Source organism: Fusarium proliferatum (genome assembly GCF_900067095.1).
Source record: "Fusarium proliferatum ET1 genome assembly, contig: FPRO_scaffold009, whole genome shotgun sequence".
NCBI classification, from domain to species: domain Eukaryota; kingdom Fungi; phylum Ascomycota; class Sordariomycetes; order Hypocreales; family Nectriaceae; genus Fusarium; species Fusarium proliferatum.
Window position 1 is genome coordinate 435,345 of NW_022194798.1, and position 22,358 is coordinate 457,702.

General features: G+C 47.9%; 10 protein-coding genes across 10 annotated transcripts; 7 read left to right on the top strand and 3 right to left on the bottom strand.

Annotated features, from left to right (window-relative positions):
- Positions 1-888: 888 nt before the first annotated feature.
- Positions 889-1,446, top strand: FPRO_15664 (uncharacterized protein; the record flags this gene model as incomplete). Its single annotated transcript, XM_031219991.1, has 2 exons — positions 889-1,068; positions 1,123-1,446. 2 exons carry the CDS (start codon positions 889-891, stop codon positions 1,444-1,446), a joined length of 504 nt encoding a protein of 167 aa, XP_031085695.1.
- Positions 1,447-3,838: 2,392 nt separating this feature from the next.
- On the top strand, positions 3,839-5,201 carry FPRO_15663 (uncharacterized protein; the record flags this gene model as incomplete). Its single annotated transcript, XM_031219993.1, has 6 exons — positions 3,839-4,000; positions 4,049-4,248; positions 4,302-4,471; positions 4,524-4,641; positions 4,693-4,760; positions 4,816-5,201. 6 exons carry the CDS (start codon positions 3,839-3,841, stop codon positions 5,199-5,201), a joined length of 1,104 nt encoding a protein of 367 aa, XP_031085696.1.
- Positions 5,202-5,656: 455 nt separating this feature from the next.
- On the top strand, positions 5,657-7,627 carry FPRO_15662 (uncharacterized protein; the record flags this gene model as incomplete). The annotated part of the gene is made up of 6 exons (XM_031219994.1): positions 5,657-5,827; positions 5,880-6,123; positions 6,175-6,229; positions 6,281-6,500; positions 6,558-6,703; positions 6,766-7,627. 6 exons carry the CDS (start codon positions 5,657-5,659, stop codon positions 7,625-7,627), a joined length of 1,698 nt encoding a protein of 565 aa, XP_031085697.1.
- Positions 7,628-8,693: 1,066 nt separating this feature from the next.
- Positions 8,694-10,536, top strand: FPRO_15661 (uncharacterized protein; the record flags this gene model as incomplete). Its single annotated transcript, XM_031219995.1, has 2 exons — positions 8,694-8,762; positions 8,821-10,536. 2 exons carry the CDS (start codon positions 8,694-8,696, stop codon positions 10,534-10,536), a joined length of 1,785 nt encoding a protein of 594 aa, XP_031085698.1.
- A 1,419-nt stretch (positions 10,537-11,955) lies between these two features.
- Positions 11,956-12,378, bottom strand: FPRO_15660 (uncharacterized protein; the record flags this gene model as incomplete). The annotated part of the gene is made up of 2 exons (XM_031219996.1): positions 11,956-12,270; positions 12,328-12,378. The coding sequence occupies 2 exons, from the start codon at positions 12,376-12,378 to the stop codon at positions 11,956-11,958; spliced, it is 366 nt and encodes a 121-aa protein (XP_031085699.1).
- Positions 12,379-12,698: 320 nt separating this feature from the next.
- FPRO_15659 (uncharacterized protein) lies at positions 12,699-13,963 on the top strand (the record flags this gene model as incomplete). Its single annotated transcript, XM_031219997.1, has 4 exons — positions 12,699-12,779; positions 12,832-12,905; positions 12,966-13,667; positions 13,726-13,963. 4 exons carry the CDS (start codon positions 12,699-12,701, stop codon positions 13,961-13,963), a joined length of 1,095 nt encoding a protein of 364 aa, XP_031085700.1.
- Positions 13,964-14,100: 137 nt separating this feature from the next.
- Positions 14,101-14,513, bottom strand: FPRO_15658 (uncharacterized protein; the record flags this gene model as incomplete). Its single annotated transcript, XM_031219998.1, has 2 exons — positions 14,101-14,403; positions 14,463-14,513. 2 exons carry the CDS (start codon positions 14,511-14,513, stop codon positions 14,101-14,103), a joined length of 354 nt encoding a protein of 117 aa, XP_031085701.1.
- Positions 14,514-14,971: 458 nt separating this feature from the next.
- FPRO_15657 (uncharacterized protein) lies at positions 14,972-16,429 on the top strand (the record flags this gene model as incomplete). Its single annotated transcript, XM_031219999.1, has 4 exons — positions 14,972-15,034; positions 15,094-15,206; positions 15,282-16,055; positions 16,114-16,429. 4 exons carry the CDS (start codon positions 14,972-14,974, stop codon positions 16,427-16,429), a joined length of 1,266 nt encoding a protein of 421 aa, XP_031085702.1.
- Positions 16,430-16,550: 121 nt separating this feature from the next.
- FPRO_15656 (uncharacterized protein) lies at positions 16,551-20,162 on the bottom strand (the record flags this gene model as incomplete). The annotated part of the gene is made up of 1 exon (XM_031220000.1): positions 16,551-20,162. The coding sequence occupies one exon, from the start codon at positions 20,160-20,162 to the stop codon at positions 16,551-16,553; it is 3,612 nt and encodes a 1,203-aa protein (XP_031085703.1).
- A 1,052-nt stretch (positions 20,163-21,214) lies between these two features.
- FPRO_15655 (uncharacterized protein) lies at positions 21,215-22,272 on the top strand (the record flags this gene model as incomplete). Its single annotated transcript, XM_031220001.1, has 3 exons — positions 21,215-21,654; positions 21,706-21,905; positions 21,962-22,272. The coding sequence occupies 3 exons, from the start codon at positions 21,215-21,217 to the stop codon at positions 22,270-22,272; spliced, it is 951 nt and encodes a 316-aa protein (XP_031085704.1).
- Positions 22,273-22,358: the final 86 nt, after the last annotated feature.

A 22,358-nucleotide genomic window follows, 5' to 3' on the forward strand; every position in this document is an offset into this window, starting at 1 on the left:
TGCGAACGCCGAGGAAATTCCAAGTGCACCTTAGCTGCAGCTTTATTGGTTACTGGAATAGTGGGCGTCTGTTTTACGTGGAAAGCCGACAAGACGAGCTGGCTCCACATTGTTTCTCGGAGCTGATTACTGATATGCATGCCTTGGATGCAACATCGATACGGCCAAGTTTAGCGAGCCTTGTTGACGAAGTCAAATTATATCTGGGACCTTGGTTTGAATCATAGCTTTTTCACTTGCATTACTAATTTTTAGTCGGCTACGGATGTGAACTATGAGGTGTCACAAAACTACTGATGCTCAACAGCTGACCAGAGATTGATAAGATAGCTTATCTTATCTCACGAGCAACATTTCTTTCTTTTGACATCAGCGCATCACTGATTGAGACGTAGGAAACCTAGGCGAGTGCTAGAAGGTGATGCAATCCCAATCCCTAAATTCTGTATATAATCCATGAAGCCTTTGTATGCCATTCTCTGATTACGCGCAGGTGCTTAGTGACCAGGCCGTCTCCCACTTCTATGAAAAACCACGGTTCATTGGCCAGACGCATTGAAGTGGAGATCAGCAATCACCATTTCTACTCGCTCTTATCGACAATGAGGTGACCAGAAAATTATTACTCAGAACCCCGTTTGAACAAACCATAAGCGCCATGAATGAGTGAAAATGATGATATAAGCAACCTGCAATGGTCAATCACGAGCATGACATGTAGTCAAGCCCGTTGAGTCCATAGGCCCTGTAAAAAGGCGACACACGGCATAGACAAAATATCTTGTCAGAGAGCTCACTAAAGTCTTGACAGTTATTGAATCAGAGAAAGGTTTCTCGAATCTCACATCAACTACAGAATCTAGATTACCAGCACCACAAGTTGCTACCATGACACCTTCGCTTGAGCACGTATTCACAATGAGGATGTATACATCCCCGGACAAAGCCCTCGTCATCCCTGAAGCCAAGGGCAACAACCACCGCATTGTTGCTTTCCTGACGCACGGCAACATCAAAGGCAGTGGCCTTGAGGCAGATCTCCTCCCTGGCGGCGCTGATTGGATCCTGGTAAGCCCACCTCCAATACAGAGTACAGCAAGATAAACACTAACCATTCATTAGCGTGACCCTGACACAAACACCGGACATCTTGATGTCCGCGTTCAATTCCGATCCAAAGAAGGTCACGGTATTTACATCCATTTCAAGGGCGTTCTACAGATCGATGAAAAGTGGATGGAGGTCTTCACTAGGGGACCCAAGGCTCGAACACTTGAGTTTGGAGAGAATGAATGGCTGGGATCTCCTATTATTGAGACCAGCCATCCTGACCTAAAATGGGTAGAACGCTCCGCTTTTGTCAGTGAGTTGCGTTGGTTTGTCGACGGGGATGGATCCGTTGCAGTTGAAAATGCTGTTTACAAGGTCAAGCCGAGCAGAGCATAACACTATAGCAAGATGAACCAGTTAGTTATAACTTTCATTATAGAATCAATCAAAGCAAGTTTATTGTGTGATCAACGACTGTAAAGATTCTTTTATTAGATGCGTTGTTGAAGATTGGCCTGGGTCCTTCACATATCGGAATCCAGCATGCTATCACGGAGATTCCGGTCACGTGGATCCTTGACAGGGATACTCAGGCGGCATCTCACGGAGATTCCGACTTTGTCAACCCTGATCCCCTGTTCTGAGACATATTTCAGGGCGGATCTCCGTTGCGTGGCTAAACCTTACAATCATGGTTAATAACGCCATCCCCCTATGAGTGGCCCAAAAACGGGCTGCCCCTTTCCTTATGCATGCAATGTTGCGGCGAGGACAGTCAAAGAGCGGCTGATCACCCAACTACCGATGCATTTCGACCAGCAGCCCTGGCCTCAAGGGTCTCTGGCGACTCATGCTCATACCTGAGACTAAGGACCGGCGCTTAGTTCATGTCCTGGACTGATCGAATTACGAGATGGAATAGCTTGCCAAGCTTCTGGAGGCAAGGAACTACCCTCATGTGTTCGGGAAAGAATCCGTGTGTTGCGGAATGGGAAGAGAATAAGAAGCGTTCTTTACACGATTTTTGGCATCATCGTAAACACAGCTTTGTGCAGACATTTAAGGTCCTTGGTCCTGCACTCCAACAGCAAACTGGGCATCAACAAAGCACCATCAATGCGCCCGGATAAGCACTATTGATGTGAGGCGCGTGATGTGAGCCGTGAGCTAAGTTGAGTTCACCAACATCCTGGAAACACCATCTCCCAACATCAGCACACTATTGCTGTACCCGATGCACATCGGCAAGATTCTGCCGAAAACAAACCCGGCACTGCACTGCGATATGTGACAGAGTCTTCGACGCCGATCCGAATTTGATTCAGGGAAGGATTTGTACCAAGACGAGGTGGGTTGACGACCGATTATGCACAAATAGCAACATCAGGGGCAATAGTAAGGAGTAATGTGTGTGCTATTAGTGGTGAGTTTATCGAACAGATGTTACTCGAATGTGCCGTCCACAGGGAATGGATGTCCGATGTACAATGTCGAGGGTATGCTTCCCGACTGCCAAGTAGATGTGTCTGCCAAAAAAGGAGGACTCTCGTGTCCACTGCTCAAACTGCTAGACACAACCCATTTGCAAAGGACCGCGAAATAATGGCTGCTGCGATGACAGTTGCCTTTTCGATCGGGAGTTCGCTCCTAGGTATAGGTGTTATTTGTATAGAAGCTTAAAAGTCAAATCGTAAGCGTTCATCAAGGATATACTCGATACCGAGAAAGATTCAGAGCCCATGGCACTGGGTCAATCACCACGTTCATGCAGTGATGCAGTTCAAGGGTCCTACGCATGGTTCGTCAGGTTTATCTATGATAGCTTTCGTGCATATTCGTATTCCGGACCATCTGCAGGCCCCTTTCCTGGCCTTACGCATCTTCAATGCTACAATGACTAACTCTTTATTTTCTTACCTCTCAAGAAGCAGCTATTCCGTTTCACCAACCCTGGATTCAGCTTTGTCACTATTAGCTAGAATGCTGTCTCGCTGCAACATAGGTCCTCTTCCTACACGACCGCCAAGTGCACTAACTAGTTCTTACAGGCCTTTTAGCCCCATCACAATGCGACAGTCTCCGTCACAGAAGTAAATATAGGCGGCCCACCAAGAATCGCCCCCCTCACCTCATTTCAAGACCCAGCATACAAGCGTCCGTGACCCTGAAAAGCAACAGAGGCATTGCATTAGTATCTGAGCGTTTTCAATAAGCTGATGATGTGGCTGATAAGCAAATTCGGGAATCAAGTAACCGCACCTTACAAATAAAGGGCAAGTCAGTGCCAACGATGATCTTCTCCGCGTAGGGCGAGTCTAGACCGCAGGGCTGACCAAGGCAACGAGATTAGGCGTATGTAAGAGTTCCCGCCTCGGCAGAATCGTTGGTGCGACCCCAATCGGACGACACTCCCATCCCGTCCCGGCAGCCTCCCCGGTGTTCACTAACCCGAGCCAAGCACCCGCAGTCCTTGATAGCGGCGGGATGCTTGTAACCGATACACTAATGAACTCTAATACAGCCCCCAGAAGGACATTTTTTACTAACGTAGGGGAATTTGTTGGCTCTAAAATCCTACTTCAAGCCACGACCCCTCTGATCATCCCGCGCCGCGAGTAATGTCCGGTTATAGGGGCGAGCACGCATGGAAATAAAACAACCACAATCTTTTAACGAAGGCTTCCGCATTCGAGTTGTTCTTTCCACGTCGTTCATTGTTCTTGTTTCGCTTCCGCCTTTGTAATTGTCTGTTTTTCAACAGCGTTCTTTAACAGCGAGGCCGCATAAGATGTACAAAGAAGCTGGAGTTGGAGGCAAGGGCGGTCTACTAATTGGAGTATTCTGGGCCCAAATCGCATTGAGTATCGCTCTGATAGGCCTTCGGATTTATACGCGTTCCTTTATTCGAGGGTCTGTTGGGTGGGACGATGTCTGTCTCATTTCGACACTGGTATGTGCATTCGCTTGACGCAAGGGACAGAACTCTAATATGTAATAGGTCCTAAACACTGGGTTCACCGTGTTTACGACTGTTGCGGCAGTTCATGGCATGGGGCAGCATTATGAAGACCTCGAGGTTCCGCAGTTCGCGCATGCGATGCTGTACATTCTTATTGGACAGGTCTTTGTTGCTCTCGCTACGGGGATGGGTAAAGTGTCTGTCGCTATGTTCTTGCTTCGCATTGTTATGAAGCCTTGGTATGTCTAATAGCCCTCGAGCAATGTGTGACCACTAACGCAATATGTTATAGGCATCGTTGGTTTCTATGGTTTTGCGCTGTGTCGATGGTCATCATGAGTATTTTCCTAGCCGTTACCGTCTTCGCCCAGTGTACCCCGGCCGAGTCTATCTGGAACCCCGAGCTAGCCGATCAGAGGGTCTGTCATCTTAGCCTGACTATTGTTGCTATCACATACTGCTGTTAGTCTAAACCCCGGTATCTGTTCTCGCTACCTTCTGACCTTGTTTCAAGCCTATGCTGCCGCAATGGACTTTATCCTAGCTGGCTTCCCATGGATTGCCCTCCACGGCCTCAACATGAAGCCCAAAGAACGGCGCACCATCTGCCTGTCGCTCAGTATGGGCGTCTTGTGAGTTAATACACCTATCGAGTTGACTATATGAGAGCTGACAAGATATAGCGCTGGTATCTGTGGAGTCTTCAGAACAACTGGATTAACCTCTCTGAGCAACTCCAAAGATTACCTCTGTAAGTGCGATCGTCACAGCAACGGAAGCGCAGGAGCTAAGTAGTGCGATAATAGACGCTATCTCTGACTCGGCCATCTGGACCGCCAGCGAAGTCACAGCCACCATCGTCTGCCTCACCCTGCCAGCCTTACGCCCGCTCTACAGGAAGATCCGAAACCACGAATCGAGTTCCGCAGGCTATCAACAACACGATGACTCGATTTACGCGAATAACTCCGCCTATCCTCTTGGTTCTCTTAGAGGTAACACGACTGAAGATGGGAAGGGGGGCAACCTGACAAAGATTGAAGCGAGCATACTAGCTAGTAAAAACGATAGTGACGAGGCAATACTTCTCCAGGGCTCTACCAAAGGCAATATTATGAGGACGCAGGAGGTCAGCATCTCGTATAGAGAGACGGGATTGGAAGGGAAAGCTACTTCCCGGGAAGGTGTCTGAACAATTTTAGCGGAGAGAGCCGCGGGATGATATTGGATCGCGAGTGATGTTGATGCTTGAACAAGCGAATCGCATTTCTATAAATAGATACGGATTTGATACTACCAAAGCCACAAAGGGAAGATACTACGCCTATCTGAATGTTGTACCGATTATCAGACATTTTATGTGATTCAACCAATGATCCAATAAGTAAAGAGTCCTATTACATTACGCGAAAGGCATTGCGTTGTGCTTCCCAATCCAGTGGTCTAGGTTAGTCTCCCTCGAGTCAAGATCTCGGCTCCAAACCTCAAATTATTTCCGTAAATCCTTTGATTGGCTGGCCTACCTAGGAAGCTGAGTAATCACCTCAAACACGGGGTTAGTGCTGACGCGCCACCTTGTCTCCGTCGCCGACGCCCTGTCAGGCTGACTCAATTATCATCCTTATCTCTTCAATAAATCCCAAGAAAATGTCTTCAAGTTCAGAGAAAGAGAACTCAACGACGCCAGAAACGGACTCTAGAGTACGGCAGTTCCACACTCGAAGTCGAACAGGCTGCTCCAATTGCCGGACCCGCCGGAAAAGATGTGACGAGCAGCGACCGCAATGGTATGGCGATCCTGAATCCTTGGCCCCCACTGTAAGCTGGGATCTGGCTCTAATGGAGAAAATGTAGTCACAATTGTGTCAAGGGTCAGAGAACCTGCGTTTATGCGCCCCCGAAGATTCCATTGAGAGAACGAAGGGCGCAGCAGAAGGAGGCTCGTCCGTGGGATCAAACGCCCTGGGAGATTGAGCAGCCGTCAAAGCCTAAGGAGATGACTTGCTTGAGGAAGACCAATGTTCCTCCTCGATTAAGTCGCCTGAATCATGATACAGGGTTTAACAGGCTGGCTGTTGCCATGCCGCTCAAATCTCACGAGTTGTTTCAATACTGTCAGTTGCCATGAACAGCCGTATACTTGTGGGCTCGCTGACTCAATTTAGTGTTTGAATCAAGCCGGACACTGAAGACGACACAAAAGGTGCCTGGTACGGAATAGTTAGTATACCTGTCGATCCCGACATCTGTCGCTCAAGCTCACCAAAATAGTCTCGCGCGTATGATAGATAACCCATGTGGACTCCGAAGTGCCATCCTCATGGCCGGCATGCATTTCTCTTTCCAATTCGGCGACCTCGCTACATTCGAGTCCACCTTCTTATATCACAAAATTGAGGTCATGCGTGTCATCAATCGTTGGATCGCATCAGGAGACTATAAACTCGAAGCTGCGATTATTAGAGAAATGGCCACCTTGGCTTTCACAGAGGTGAGCCACCCTACTATACGCTCCCTTTCAGGATTACATTGCTAAATGAGAGGCTAGGCGTGTCATGGAGAGCTCGTTGCTGCCGAGACTCACATCAGTGGCATTCTGGCGTTGATTGAAACTGCCCGACCTGATAAAAGTGACCCGACTCGTTCTGATTGTTGTTCCACTGACCGAGAACTAGCTAACCGTTATTTCGTCATGTAAGTCGCCACAAACACATCTATGTCGACGTCTCGTCCTTCTTTCTAACATATTATCATAGGTCCTATGTCTACATCACCGGCCTCAAGAGCTTACTGAGTGGAATCTGTCGAACTGGCGGCCACGGCAGGAGTCTCGATGTTGTACCGGGTCGAGATCTTCTCAAGCTATCGCATACATGGCACATGAGCGAGGCGATGGAGAACCTGGATCTTAAACTACAAGCTATTCGTCTGTTTCCGTTCTTCTTCTGCCCACTGCCGCAGGGAGCACGGCTCAATAACGCAGACGGACAAGTTATCATCAACTCTATACGAGACTTTACGGCTGCGCAGGATCGTATATTCAAAGATACAGGTAAAGAGACAGCTGATGGAAAGTTCGACGGGTTTTGGCGGAGAGGTCCCGCATCAAGGGTACTGGGAGAATATGTCACAGCACATATCGAATCTATTTCCGTACCGGGAAAGAAGGAGGAGACTCACGATATGACTCCATCATCATTCGTCGGACCATGGTGCGGATTGACTATCGCCTCTATCTTTTACATGCAAGACGTTCTCGGGGCGTTGGAGTACGTCGACAAACGCATTCACAAATACGCCGTTACATTGCTGCAACACGATGTAGCAAAGGTTCTCAACCGGGTAGGGACCTTGAAGAACGAAGCGTTTATACTGTGGCAGACATTGGCCGGGCTCATAGCTTCTTTGCGTGCCCTGAAACACAACGAGCAAGACAGAGGACTGCTGTCAGCCAGAAAGTTCTTTGCGGATGTTTTGAAGCAGCAAGCAACGACTTTGGGTATCGTGGCTTGGTCACAAGCAAAGGGGACGCTACGAAGGGTAGCATGGCCAATGGGGACTGCTGGTCGAGAATCTATAGAGGAGCTTTGGGAAAAGACTGTTACGAATAGAGCTTAATCAGAGAGGATTAACTATATAAGATAAGCCTTATATAATATTTTAATTAAAAGAACCATACTTTTTAACAATAAATAATTTTAATAATTTGTTCTATTACGTGATAGAGGCTGGGCTTTTAGTGATAAGTCAAGACTTTATCTATAGCTATATATATCACTTTTATAATATTCGTATTACTTATATTGAAGTTAGGTTCTGATATAGTAAGCCAAGCCTTACCCTAATCCTCCCACTACTCTTGCTCCTGTCCAGCTACATCATACATCTGCTGACAGCTATCTTGTATGCCTCTAGCTCCGCCTCAGTGTTGCTTATTACGCTTTCCCTTCCATGTGTCTTCCTTGCGGCGTTTGACCCCTTGTTAAGGCAGGCCTCCGAGATAGCCTTAGCGCGCTGACTGAGGCCGAGGCGGTGTACCAGATGTTCTACAGGGTCTGAATGAATGCTTGCAATTGCAATGCGATTGGCTTCCTGATCTTCCCAGCCCTATTAGGCTAAACGGTGATTGTGTAAGGGAGTAAGAAGGAATAATCATTCTATTTGCGGTATACTTTAGGGCGTACCTACCATTGGCCTGCTTAATAAAAGTTGAAATCTGTTAAATTTGCTTTATTCGCAAGCATTTTGAGATAAAGCAGGAGAAACAGAGAGGACTTCCTGGATTTTAACCGAGTACTGAATCGCCATACATAACAATCGTAAGGTAAGATTTTAGCAAGCATAAGCTGCAATTTGCAATATACCCAAAACTTAGTTTTCTGCCTATTATATGCCTCTGAACATGTATTGTTGTTCTTGGCGCCTCACCGGGCTTTACCTAATGTGGGCATAACTTCTGTGTCTTCGGTCCAGGAGGGAGCCGAAGGGTCTCAGGGTATGATTGCGATGGTAAATTAGGCAGCTCGAATATCCGGCGGGGTTCGTCAACATGGGGTAATGCAGGGACTATGGTCACGCAGCAAGGGGTCTACAGGTACAAAATGACTGAAGAAAGTTGAGATGTCGAGGCAGCGGGCCCAAGTCTCTTTACTTCTCAAGCTTAATTGTACTGTTGAGACCAAATATGCAGCTCTGCACCTGGATCATATCAGGCTTTGTGACAGCCATCGCTGCTACCGAGACCTATGACTATGTAAGTATTTACTCATTAGGGCATTCACCCAAGCATCGCTAACATTATTGATAACTAGATCATTGTAGGCGGTGGCACAGCTGGAGGAGCCCTCGCCACCCGCCTGAGCCTTGGCCTCCCCAAGTCTAAAATTCTTCTTCTAGAAGCAGGCCCAGAAGCTCTCGACGATGTGCGTATTAACGTACCCGGGATGCGCGGTTCAATTCTGGGTTCATCGCTCGACTGGAACTTTAGTTCTATCGCCCAGCCCGGCCTTAATGGGCGATCCATTAGCGTCAACCGCGGCAAGGTTCTTGGCGGCTCATCTGCTATGAACTTCCTTTGCTACGACCGAGCTACGTCGGCTGAATACGACGCCTGGAGTGGGCTTGGAAGTCCAGGCTGGAACTGGGACGTCATGATTCATGGTATGAAGAAGTCTGAGAACTTCACAGGCAGCGATGGCGATGTCCATGGTCGCTCTGGTCCCATTAGCTCTACTTACAATCGCATCATCCCGGATGTTTTGAAGCCATGGCAGTCTACGGTCAATAAGCTGGGCGTCCCGATCAATGACGGAGGATCTCTTGGTGGAAACCCTGTTGGAGTTATGTTCCAACCCACCAATATTGACGTGACCAACTACACCCGCTCATACAGTGCCAACAGCTACCTGCCAAAGGCTGGGCTTAATCTGGAAGTCAAGACGAATGCCCATGTTGCTAAGGTTCTCTTTTCCTCTAAGAAGAGCAAGGGCTTAATTGCTACTGGTGTCGCTCTCCAAGATGGCTCTACGATCAAGGCCCGCAGGGAGGTTATCCTTTCGGCAGGTTCTATCCAGAGTCCGGGGCTGCTCGAGATGTCTGGAATTGGACAAGCCGAGGTTCTTGCCAAAGCGAAAGTAAAACAATTGGTCGACCTTCGAGGCGTCGGCGAAAATTACCAAGACCACCTTCGAACCTCCAATACATACATCCTGAAGGAAGGTTACGAGTCCTTCGATCAAATGATCTTCAAACCCGAGGGTGCGTTGGCGAAGGAGCAGTTCAACCTATGGCTTGAGAACAAGGTGTCATGGTATGACTATACTAGCAGTGCCTACGCCTTTCTCACCTGGGCACAGGTCAGCGATTCTGTAGGAAGAAAGATGAATCAACTTGCGAAAGACGGCTTCGCTATCAATGGAACTGTCGTGGACAAAAAGAAGCTCGAGTATCTGAGCGATGCTTCTATTCCCCAGCTGGAGCTCCTCCTAGAAGCCAACTATGTTGGTGCTCAGGGCTATCCTGGCACTTCCCCCAACTTCATCACCATCTTCTCCTCCATTATGCATCCCATGAGTCGCGGCAGTGTTCATATCAATGGGCAAGATGTAAAGAGCAAGCCGATTATCGACCTGAACTATCTCAATAACGAGTACGACATACAAGCACTGATTGAAGGTGCTAGGTTTGCCCGCAAAGTCGCCGAGACGGAGCCTTTGCGATCCGTATGGGCTGCAGAGTTTGAACCGGGCCTAGGGAAGAGGACAGATGCACAATTACGTGACTGGGTCGTCAAGACAGTCAACAGTTTCTACCATCCGGTCGGTACGTGTGCAATGCTTCCTAAGAAGGACGGTGGTGTTGTCGACTCGAACTTGAAGGTTTATGGCACGAAGAACCTCCGTGTGGTTGATGCCAGTATTATTCCTGTCCAGCTGTCAGGCCATGTTCAGACAGCTGTGTACGGTATCGCCGAGACAGCTGCGCAGAAGATTATCGCTGCGGAGAAGGAATATGTTAAGGGTCTGTAAAGAATGATTTGACGCACGCCTGAATAGCAAACCGAATGCCCAAGGTTGTAATTAAGATTGCACCTCTTTTGGAGAGTCAGGATATATGGAATGGCTAAGGGCTTTCTGGGACTGTCTGCACATCGTAGTAATTTTAGTTAACTACTGTTACTAAGGACTAAATACTATATATTAGCTATAGACCCTGGTGTTGACATCTATTCCTATGTTCATTTCAAACCACCAAAAGTCTTGAGGCGGAGCATCCGGCCAGCTGCAGCTATGGTGGCCTCTCAGCTCACACAAACTGTCACGGTTTCACAGAGCTTGGTCGCGGGCGGCTGACCATGTCGCGACAGCTGCGACGGGCAATTGAGCGTCCAGTGGCACTTTAGAAAGGCCGGCAATTACAGGTAATCAACTTGAAAACGCTTGGCAAGCCAAAGCAACGGTTGAGGAGAACTCTGCTAGGGTAGCGAGGGAAAGCCTGTAGACAAATATGACAACTTTCAAGTGTCGCACTCTTCCCTTGACCCATTTCCTTCAACCGTTCTGGCTCCTGTTTTCTCTGATATGCTAAGTTTTAAAGATCATATTAGCATCGTGTAGCCCAATGCCAATACTCATAGCCACAATGGCCGGCTTATACGATTGGTTTGCCTTAATAATTCCACTGGCTGGTGATTATAAGAGTAACACCTTCACTTCAGATCGCGATGTTATGCATACGCAACTGTTGTTTCTTGCGGGGTTACTATACAAAGCCACGCGGAGAAGGATTGGCGGAAGCTCACTACGTCAGACCTAACCCACTACACTGCCAGATGATTCCTTTGCCGCTCAGTGATGCTCCATATTTTATTGAGGGAAAGCAAGGAACCAAAAACAGCATCCCGACTTTGTCAGTCCCCGGGTGACGACCAAGCCGGTATCTGCAGGCGCTGCCCTTTTGCACTTAGTGCGGGACACGTAGGAATTCAGCTGTCAACAAGCCTATTGATAGCCTATACCATTTCCTACTTGGGGCCTGAGTGCCTTGGAACCCCGCTCCAATATGCCGCTTTTATGATCGGCGACCAAAAAATATTGGCAGATCTCTTCCTAAACCATGATCTCAGCTGAAGCAAGAGGTCAAAGCTCCAGCATGAGGCAATAAGAGAGGATTCATACCAGCCTATCATCGACAACGTGCCGTGCCGCTGCTTGACATAGTATTGATATTTTGGACCAAACGGGACTAGTATGCGTCGAATATTGATTGTTTAGCATATGATATCTTACTGCATAATCTGATAAGAGCGGAAGAGATACGGAATCAAGGTAGCTGGTTGTTGAAGCCACTTTCCCCCTCTTTCTTGAATTACAATGCATGGAAATTGTCTGATTGGTTTATTGTGATGAGAATGGAATTTCATCTACATGCGCTCCTCAATCACGGAGCTAGACTTCCTCAATGTCAAGCGCGGGCAAGCCCTTGTTCTCGTCATCAAGGATATCCACAATACTCTTCAGGTCACTCTGATCCCTGATCTGCAGCAAGGACCCATCAATGGCGTTGAAGAAAAAGAACTTGCCGCTACCAACCTCGAAAAGGTAGAGTGCTTCTCCCGTGTAGGGTGCCATTCCGTAGTGAGGCCTGATATCTCCGTCAATGCCACGACCCCGTACCTCATCTTCCATCTGACCACCTTGGCCCCAAAGCATGTCCCCTCCCATGTCCTCGTAAGAATTGACCCAGTTGGCTGGGGGTGGAACCTAGAATTTTGCCGGTCAGTCACCTTGGGCTGCAAGAAGGGGAAGGTCATGATGTACCCCGTTGTCGGTCACCACTACGCCGTTAGAAATTGTGGTGTATTGACTCATTTTGGGTAGCAGGTGTGTGTGAAAGTGTTATGAGGGTGCGGGAGTAGAATGTGATTGTTGAGTTGTTGAAGAGGAGACTGTGATGGGAGAGGTGATGATCGAGGTACATTTATATACATGGCTCGGGCAGGTGATGTCACATACTAATGACTAAGCCTAAAATGGTATGGCCAGATAAGGTACATAAGGTCAATATCAGTGCAAACTTGCGAGAGCAAACAGTTAGTGCTTATATTATCGAGGTTGCCTATTACGCTGTGATTGTTGCACGTTCTCAAGGTATCTTGAACTTCTTATTTCTCCTACCGATTACCAGCAATATGACCAATGTCTTGGATCCAAAGTATCTGAAGTTCCGTGGAGAGAGCCTGATTGAGATGTACAACTGGAAAAGGGAAAGGGTCTGAAGGTCAAAGCAGTACAATTTGAAGTCCAACTGACGTGTTGAGATAGATATACAAATTCCTGCATGAGAGTTGCACGACGGAACCGTTGAAACTGCTCTATAAGCAATTTCTTTCTCTCTGGTCAGTTACTCCTCTCCCCCACGAGACAAGTGTTTCTGTTAACAACCTATGGCCCTGTAGTCCTTTGGATAAACCGGTCCCAGATGGTTGGAAGGTAGAACACAACTATCAACCTGTCAATAAGAAAGGTAATCCCGATTCGAAGGCCTATGGACCCGATCAGCATATTTTCCGTATGCCAACTCGAGATCCGCGCCCCATATTCTCCAAGTTTGATGTGAACCCTAACGACGACTGGACTCATACAAACACCATGAGCATCCCAGGCTCCGAAACAACCCTCGCAAGCCCACGATATTGGAACCACTATGATCTCCTCGGTCTCATCTTATCGGTCTTACAACCCGAGTTGGATGGAGCTGATAAAGATAGATTCTTCCTTCCTCTGACGGCGGTATATGGTCGATGGTGTGCCCAGATTGGAGGCAATAGGGCAACTACGGAAGAAAAAGACAAAGGAAAAAGAGGCGTTGGAGCTGTGCCAGCTGTTTTCCAGTGCACATGGATCAAAGGTAAGGAGGATAAAGTTTACTTCGCTTTAGGGTCCTCGCTGGCTGGATTTGATTGGAACAACGAAGAACAGGTAGGGAAATGGAAGATAAGACTTCGGCACACTCGTTTCGACCTCCTGAAAGGATGGAACTATATAGACAAGGCTGGAGAAAAATGGGATTACTGGTGGTCGCCCACGTTGGAGGAAAACGCGATAGCAGGAACGCATTTTGGCAACTGTGGAGAAACATATCCCTTTCTTCACGTATTGTGAGTTCACCATCAAAGCGTGTCCCGAATGAAGCCCAAATCTCTGACAAACCTTTAGTGACTCCTGGACCAAGAACTCGAGGGGCAAGGCTCATGGCTTGGCACTTTCTAGCAAGTTCCTTGGGGACAATGTGTTGAAACTTAACTACTCGCCAAAGGCCATGCACCAGCCAGCCGATGATGATGAAACCAGCTGCAAATTCATTATCCCCCCCTGCAAAAACTGCAGATATCTACTTCAAAAGGCTGATGCAGTGGATGCTCAATTTATCTATCCACCTATACAGAGCACATAGTTCGGAAACCTTCACCGAAGGAGCTTCAAGAACTATATCGTCATAAGCATTCAATAAGGATTTATGGAAATAGAAGGTTGAAGCGATCAAGTGCTATGGAGCAATTGATTCCTGGTGTTTTCTGGTGATAGCTACTCTCAGATCTCTTCAAGGTCAAATGCATTCAGACCCTCGTCATCAAGGCTTGCCACAATCTTTTCGAGAGTCAAGTTCCCATTCACACGGTACATAGAGTCGTCGAGAGCATTCCAGAAGAAGAAGTCCTTGCCGCCAACTTGCATCAAGAACATGGCTTCACCCGTATAGGAACTTGTGCCGTACAAAGGCTGGACATCTCCGTCAAGGCCCCGGTCCTTAATCATCTCTTCCAAATCATCATTCCAGCGCATGTCGCCACCAATTTCATCATACACATTGGTCCAGTCTCGGGGAGGGCGAACCTGGTAAGCTGTGAGATATTTCTGGGAGAGCTGTAATGAGAAGATCAGCAGTGACTTACGTCAGTGTTTGTGACGACGACACCGTCGACCATTTTTGTGTGATTGGACATGGTGAATATTCGTGGTTGAAAGAATGGTGTGTACTGCAAGAAGGTGTAGGTGCACAGTATTGGTCACAAAAAGCTGCCTGAAGGATGCAGCTAGACGCCGAAGATAGATGAATATTTATACACCACCCTACCCCAAGTAAGACGTCACCACACACTGCTAGGGTGTAAGGGTGCTGCAAGGGTAGCTCAGCCGTAAGCGCTGATCCCAATTAATGGTTAGCCCGATCCACTGCCCTACATAGCTAGGTCGAGTTTATCAGCATCGCTCTTTTTGGCACACCCTATTCTATGACATGTACAAACCGGTACATCCTTCATCTCTGCCTTCCCTTTTGGGAGTCATCGCAATCTTATCATGTGTTCCTACCTGTGTATGTAAATGCCATCATCTCCGCGTATAAAGTAGAGTCTCGTATGTCTCTTGCAATTGACAAGATATCTCTACACACAAAGCAACAATGGCACCGCTCAGATTCGTCGGCAGAAATCTAAGCGACCTTTATAAATATGAGCTTCAAGACGTAAGGATAGGAAAGCACGGCAGTACACAAATCGCTAACATCTGGGTCTGGAAATATAGATCTATAAGTTCTTGAGGGATGTCGCTCAAGATCCGGAGTCTTTCAAAATAGACGAAGCAGAGTCGAAAAAAGAGAAACTGCAAACTATTTATGAGCAGATACTGACGCTATGGTGAGAGATCCCTTTCGAAATGAAACCTGCGTTGGTAAAGAGATAGTTGCTAAAGAAGGCCCCCTACACCCAAAGTCCCCTAGACAAAAACGATATCGAAGTGGTCAAGGCTGATGTCACAGCCGAAAACTACGAGCCTAGAATCGGGGACAGAATTAAAGGAAAGATCAACCAGAAGCTACAACCAAGCCAACACATCTATCGCCAATCAACAGATGTGATGAAAACAGATGAAAATAAGGAAACGTGGTCTCCGATTGAAGTTAAACTTGACAATGACTGGAGCCATGCTTACCCCCCTAGAGTAGGGAACGGAAGTCTCCCTTACTGGTCACATTATGATCTCCTTGGTCTATTCCTATCTCTCATGGGGCCAGCTCAGCCCAACTCCGACAGGTTTCGTTTTTTTCTTCCTCTGACCGCTGTTTATGCACGCTGGGCCTTTACCATTGGAGGTAACAGGAAGAGAAAAACACACAAAAGCTCACAAGTCATGGCTTTCAAACCTAGACCAGGGTATGGGAAGCCGCCCACAATCTTCCAATGCACTTGGATCACAGGTCCCGATAGCAAAGTTGACTTCTCACTTGGTGCTTCAATGGGCGGGCAGAACTATGGCAGCATCAATAAAGAGAATGGCGAGAATAGTCTTGGAAATTGGAGCGAAAGGCTTCAGCGAAGTCGCTTTGACCTTTTGACAGGATGGAATGCAATTGAAGACTCGGAGTGGACTAATAAAAATGGCGAACCAGAGCGCTTTGCCTTTGAAACATCGCCAAGCATTGATAGTGGTTTATCTACGACGAAATTTGGAAATTGCGGAGAAACCTACCCCTTCGTACAAATGCTGTCAGTGAGAGCTTCAACCTTACCCTCCTCAGACATAAAGCTAACGTCTGTAATACAGCAATCAGTATAGGGCTACTGGAAGGGAGGAGATCAAAGGCCTTGCTCTTAACTCGCCCTTTCTAGGCGATGATGCACTATGGGGGGACTACTCTCTTGACAATATACACGTTGAAGCTGCAAAGAAGCGACAAGATGAGGAGATAAGCTTCAAGTGGATTTGGTCACCATGCAGGAACTGCAAGCACTTGATCAAGGTGGCTAGTGCAGAACTGGATAATTTCCTCCCGGAACGGAATCCCCCAACAAAAAAGGACTTTGAAGAGGCACAAACCAAGACGCCGGCAAAGGAAAACGGTCATTTAGTGTCAGCTTAATTGGAAGATGCAATTAGTATTTATTGATAAGCCTTTGTAGTTTAGGACGGATAAATTCATGTTGTATTGCTAACGTAGCTAAGAGACTATTTGCTATGGTAGTGACTGAATGGGATAACGACTAGTGATGCTTCTGAAGTGTAACTTCAAAGAAGTCGTTGATAGGATCATGCTCGTGATCAAACTTGTAGTAAGAAGACGTGTAGAACGAAAACCTCTTATTGCCAGCGAACGAATTGAGCTGAGCCAGCGTCAGCATGAAACTCATCTCATGAACATCTTGCATCCTGATCCATCCTTTGTGACTTCGCGGGATAAGCCTCAGCAACAAGCACTTTCTCTCAGTGACAGGCATGGTAGTAAAAGACATCAGAACATTGAAGCGAAGGTTACTCAACATGCGTGCACCGGGACCTGCGTAGGTGTCCATGATGCAGTTATCGTCAGCTGACGTGCCAAGCTCAATAGCTATGTCGAACTCTGTGAGCTGATAGCTGCTGTATTTGTTGCGTGAGACAAGTACCGAGAATACGATGTCTTGAGGTAAGCAATCTTTATCTTGGATGATGACGTCGTGCTGTAGGGAGTATGCGTTGCATGTGTAAATAGGTGGACCAGCTAGGGCAGAAGATTGGGAGCTGGCACTTGCTGTTCTCATGAACATGCTGACTTGAGGAGCTCCAAGCCTTCTTGCACTGGCGAGCTGCTGGACTGGGACACCATGGGGAACCTGTGATCCCATGGCGCCATGGAGATGCTCTGTGATCGGTGCTCGATGGTGCGGGGGGAGATGGTGTCCCAGAGTACGAGATCTCACCACAAAGCTCTCATCGCGTTCCCATGTCTCGGCAACGGTATCCAAAGATGCCGCTTGAAGGGACACAATGGTGTCTACCTCTGGTGGATCGAGATCATCATCCTCAGGCTGTGGCACTCTGGGGACAGTGGTAGGTGTCATAAACTTCAGGCTGCGAAGTTCTTGGACTGGCCCAGTCGCTGCACTTCTCAGAGTAGCCAGCGGAGATGAAGATGCTTGATCACCCGATCCCTCTTGTTTATCTAAAGCAATGATGAGTTGATAGTAAGGATCGTTGAGTTGCATGGCAAGGAGGGCAGAGGTTGGAACAGTATCGCGGAAGTAATCCTGCTTGTTCCCCTCGTCATCAGTGAAGGATCCCATGTTCTCGTTGAGCAGGTCCATCTGTTTCTTGACGAAGGAGGGCAGACGAAGGATACGCAGATCAGCATCTGGATCACCTTCATCCTTTCCGCCAACGAGTGTCTTTGGGATAGTGCTCCATGTGAACCAATTATCCTCTGAGCTTGGAAGCATAGTGACCTTTTGCCAATCTTCTTCAGGCTTAGAGTAGTCTTGATATTTCGGATCAACGGTGAACTCCCTTCCAATAGATATCTCTAACTTATCAGCCTCAAGGTACCAACCAGCAGCAAACCGTTGCTGATGGGGAGGCTGAGTGAAGTTCAAGGTTTTGAAGTCTTGTCCAGGAATGCAATCGAACAATCCGAGCATGACGCCGTCTGCGATAATCTCATGGCGAAGAAGAGGTGCACGACCAGTATCAGCTCCAGTGGTGTTGACTCTCAGATCAGGGTAAAGAGTGACGAGATCAGAACGTAGGTAGAAGCCGTAAGTTGGGACTTGCGGACGATGATTGAGTTTGGGAGACTTGTACTCCAAGTAGCGATTGATGCCGTGTTTGATGGCAACTCTGTCGAGATCTTGGCCCATGTGGTTTGCCAAGCTCAAAGCACCGTCGACCATCGCATCAACCCAGTTGGGATCAATGTGAAAGAAGCGCAGACTCTCGGGAGGAACATGGCTTGGATCCGAGATCAAGTAATGTGCAGGAATTCTGTCGAGGAACATACGATCCAGAATCCAAGCTAAGACTACCATCCAGTCTGTAGAGACAGGGTCATTGGTCTCATCATAGACCTGATCATCTTTCCCCATGGAGAGTTCTTTGAGGACAACCTCTATAGCTGCTTCTAGGTACTTCTCCTGAATTGGCTTTGAAGAAAAGCCAAGTTTAGGATACTGCCGTTTGGAAAGCTCCGGACGATACCATCGCTTCTTGGCACCTCCAGGTGCGAAGTAGTGAGGTCTATCGTTGTCTGAAGCAGGAGGAATTGCCAACTGTATCTGATGAAGGCGCTCAATGGTCTTGGGAAGATCCTTGAGAAGATCATCTCTTGACCGGTAACTTTTCTCCGTCCCTGCCTCGGTGACAGCATCAATCTTGCACGCCTTCATGGTCTTGGTGCGAAGAATGGACCGTAGACGAGACAAGGCTGCAACATAGGCTTTGTCGCCGAGAGCAAGTGTTCTGCCAATCTGCCAGGCGATAGAGTAGCTGATATCCATCAGACCGACCTTCTTATCTAGGATCTGAAAGTCTTGACCAGAATTGGAGCACTTGTTCAGCTGTTCATTCAGCTCGACTCTAGTAGGCGTGAAAGGACCACGGTATAACGCCGCCGTCTTTTCACCGGTCTGAACCCGGTATTGAACGAGGGAGTATCCGTCTTTCAGTCTGTCGCCAAGTCGCACGGTGACTTTATTTCCAGATGACTGAAGTGGTTTGAACACGACTTCAGCAGGGCGAAGAACATTAAGTTCTCTACCAAGATGTTCAAAGGCATCCCTGACGTTGAACTGTCCTGGTGGTAGAACAGTATAGGTCCAGTTATGCAGGGAACACAGCCCGACGCGGGTTTGACCCGACTTTGGCCACTCCATATCTTCAACTCCTTCAATGGAGACAAGATGGACAGAGATATTAGCGGCAGTTGGGTTGTTCAGTGGTCCACAGCGATTGCTGATGACACAAGAGAAGATACCAAAGTCTTCGACGCCAGCGATGGCCATGCCTTTGGTGTTGATCTTGCGAACGTGTGAGAGATACTTGTATTGAGCCGTGTTTGGTTTCTTCCCAACTTGTCTATTGTTCTTTTCATCAAAGGAAGAAAAGAGACTTGTGAAAAGATCCGGCTTGACAAATATAAACTCAGCACCGATGTCTGTCACGTCCTTGCTAGAATCAGACACAATAGGTGTTGCGATGTTTTCAAGCTTCAGAAAGTCGCCGACTGTCATCTTTACAGCCCCAGCTTGGCTCTGCTTGAACTTCTTCTCACCCAACTCTCCGGGCTGAAGCAGCAGTTCATCATGACTGAATGTGAAGAGCGCAAGCCAGGGAACTGTGTTACGGTTTGCATCTTCGTTGTGAGAATCGCGCTCAGCTGATGGACTTCCTATTCTCTCCCAAGGAAGATGAGGGTCGCTCAAAACAATGTGAGGCAGAATGCGACGATCATCAGGGTAGCCTTGAGGAGGGTAGAAAGAATAGACAGAACCCTCAGGCAAAACAAACTGGGGAGCGTCGACATAAAAGTTCTGCTTCGCTTTGAGGCGAAGAGTACGTTTATCAGTCGGGGCTTTGATGTCTTGAACAACGCTAATCTCATGTTTCTTGCCAGCTTCAAGACCTGGAGCCCAATACGAGTGGAGCTGAGCCTGGCCTGGCTCCAGAGGTGGAGTCGGGTCCTCGATGGGCTCACCAGCTGAGGGCTCCAGGGAAGTGATGTCTAAAGCCTCGTGCTCAAGAGCTTCGGCCTTTCTGGTAGATTGAACAGCATTTCTGGCATGGCGAAGGGTGAGATGGCGAGGGGAATTGATAGCAACGCTTTTGCCTCCCGTGAAAATGACCATGATGTAGGGTATTGATGATGAGTTTGAGAAATTGGCAAAGGTGGTGAGATGAGATCCTCAGTAGAGTCAATAATGAGAGCGACAAGAGAAGTGAAACGAGACTGATCGAGAAAAACACAAAATGACGGGGGATACAGTTTACCCCGTCCAAAGCTTGCCATCCACCTTGTGCCGAGGATAATTTACGTCGTTCAGAACAAAAGCTCAATGCATCACGCCTGCAACCTTGAAAGGAGAATTATCTCAATGTTTCTCAGGATAATTCTGACTGATTACTTCTCGTGTATGCAAGACGCCAGCTGAAGAACTGTAGTGGCTGCAACGGCCCGGTATCACATCATCCCGTGCGGAGGTAGTGGGCGTGTTGATAAAAGCGGCACAGCACGGCATATTTGGTGTGATATTGATGATCGGCACCCCGCAGTGCTCATGTATCAGTTATCAATCTGCATGCCTACGCGTCTGGCCTATAGCGGAAACGAGTTCGTCACATTGATTTTGGAACTTTGGGCCTCAGCTCGAAGCTTGTAGCGCCGCGCAAATCATTGTACCGATTGAGGGTTGGTGAATGGCCTGAGCGTGGCTTGCCAATGTTGTGATGACGCAAAATATTGCTACAACTGCGTTGATATTGACCTCTTTGGAGGGTTCAGCTCCTGGTGCTGACGCCGCTAGTGGTAATCACTGCCTGAAATTGACTTTGTAGCAATAGATTGGTTCGGACTTCACCAGAGGCAGCGGTTGAAGAATGTGACAGCTGGGCACTCTCCTTTGTCCCCCGTCCATGGAGGGCATCGTGATGTAACTTAGGCTCGAGAAATGCAGTAGCGATGCTTGTATGGCTTGCTGAAAATGTTGAGACTTGATCCAGGGAAGATCATGAAGGCTGGACAAGCAGCAGACGTCCTGTATATGAGGTTCAAGTTGGGGTTTGAAGATAAATAGCTCATGATATTCCTCTGGTCAAGAGGTTCAAACACATCATCAATCAACATCCTTAGCACTGTAACAACTTTCACATCTTCAACTTCAACCACCATTTCACCATCACAATGGTCGCTGTCACTGCTATCCAAGATGAAGCCGGTGCCGTCGGTACCAAGATCCATCTCTACTATAACCTAGAGAGCAAGAACGTCGGCTTCCAGTTCCGCAACGAGCAGGACAACAACGACATCAAGCTCAACACCTTTGACCCTGATTCCAACGCCCATGACGGCTTCGTCGTCTACCAATCTCACCTAGCCAGCACCAAGCACTACAACAAGGAGCTTGTCTTTGCCGTCACTGAGAAGAAGGACGCCGATAAGAAGAAGTCCTGCCAGTGCGGCCAGCCTGCTAACTCCCAGAACTGCGACTGCCCTAAAGATGCCGATGCTGTGGACATTTCTCTGATCAGCCCGGTGTACAAGGTTGTTACGAGCGCTTACAGTGACAACTACAAGATTGCTGCGTGCTCGTCTAATGTCAACACATGGATCTACTATCTCAAGTATGTACCTCGTCTAAAACCAATAGATATAGATTACTTACTGCAGTATAGGAAGAACCCAAAGGCGGACAATGCTCTCAGCATCTTTGAAGCCGTCATCGGACCAACTCACGACAAGGCCTTTAGCACTAACGCCATCCTTCCTGGCTCAGCCCTAGCAGCCTACTGGGATGCCGGTACTAAGAAACAAAACATCATTTACCAGGGTGTAGAGGGCAAAAAGCTCAGGCAGTACGTCGTCGGCGGCTCTGGTAAGACTTCTCTGTCTCCCGTCCCATCACTGTATACTAATCCGTACTTCATCTAGACGGTCCCATCGACGCTGCAAAGGGTGTCAAAGCCAAGAGCACCCTCGCTGTCGCTGTCACTGAGGCCAAGGCCTTCCTCTACTTCGTCGACGCAGAAAACAACACCATCAGCAGGGTCACCAAGAAGGTTGGAGGGACTAAGTGGGGGCATGAGCAGACTGTTACCGACGCTGACAAGATCAAACCTGACAGCCAGCTCTCTGTCACTGTGGCTGCTGGAGCTAATCATCTCTTCTATGAGGCTGACACGGAAGACAAGAAGGAGCTCACTCATGTCATTGACTCTTGGGAGGAGGAAGATGACGACTGAGGTGGTTTGGTGATGGATTGGGTACTTGTGTTTCGGATACACATTCATTAAGTTCTATCTCAGTGGCGGTGAGGTTGCTTTATAGT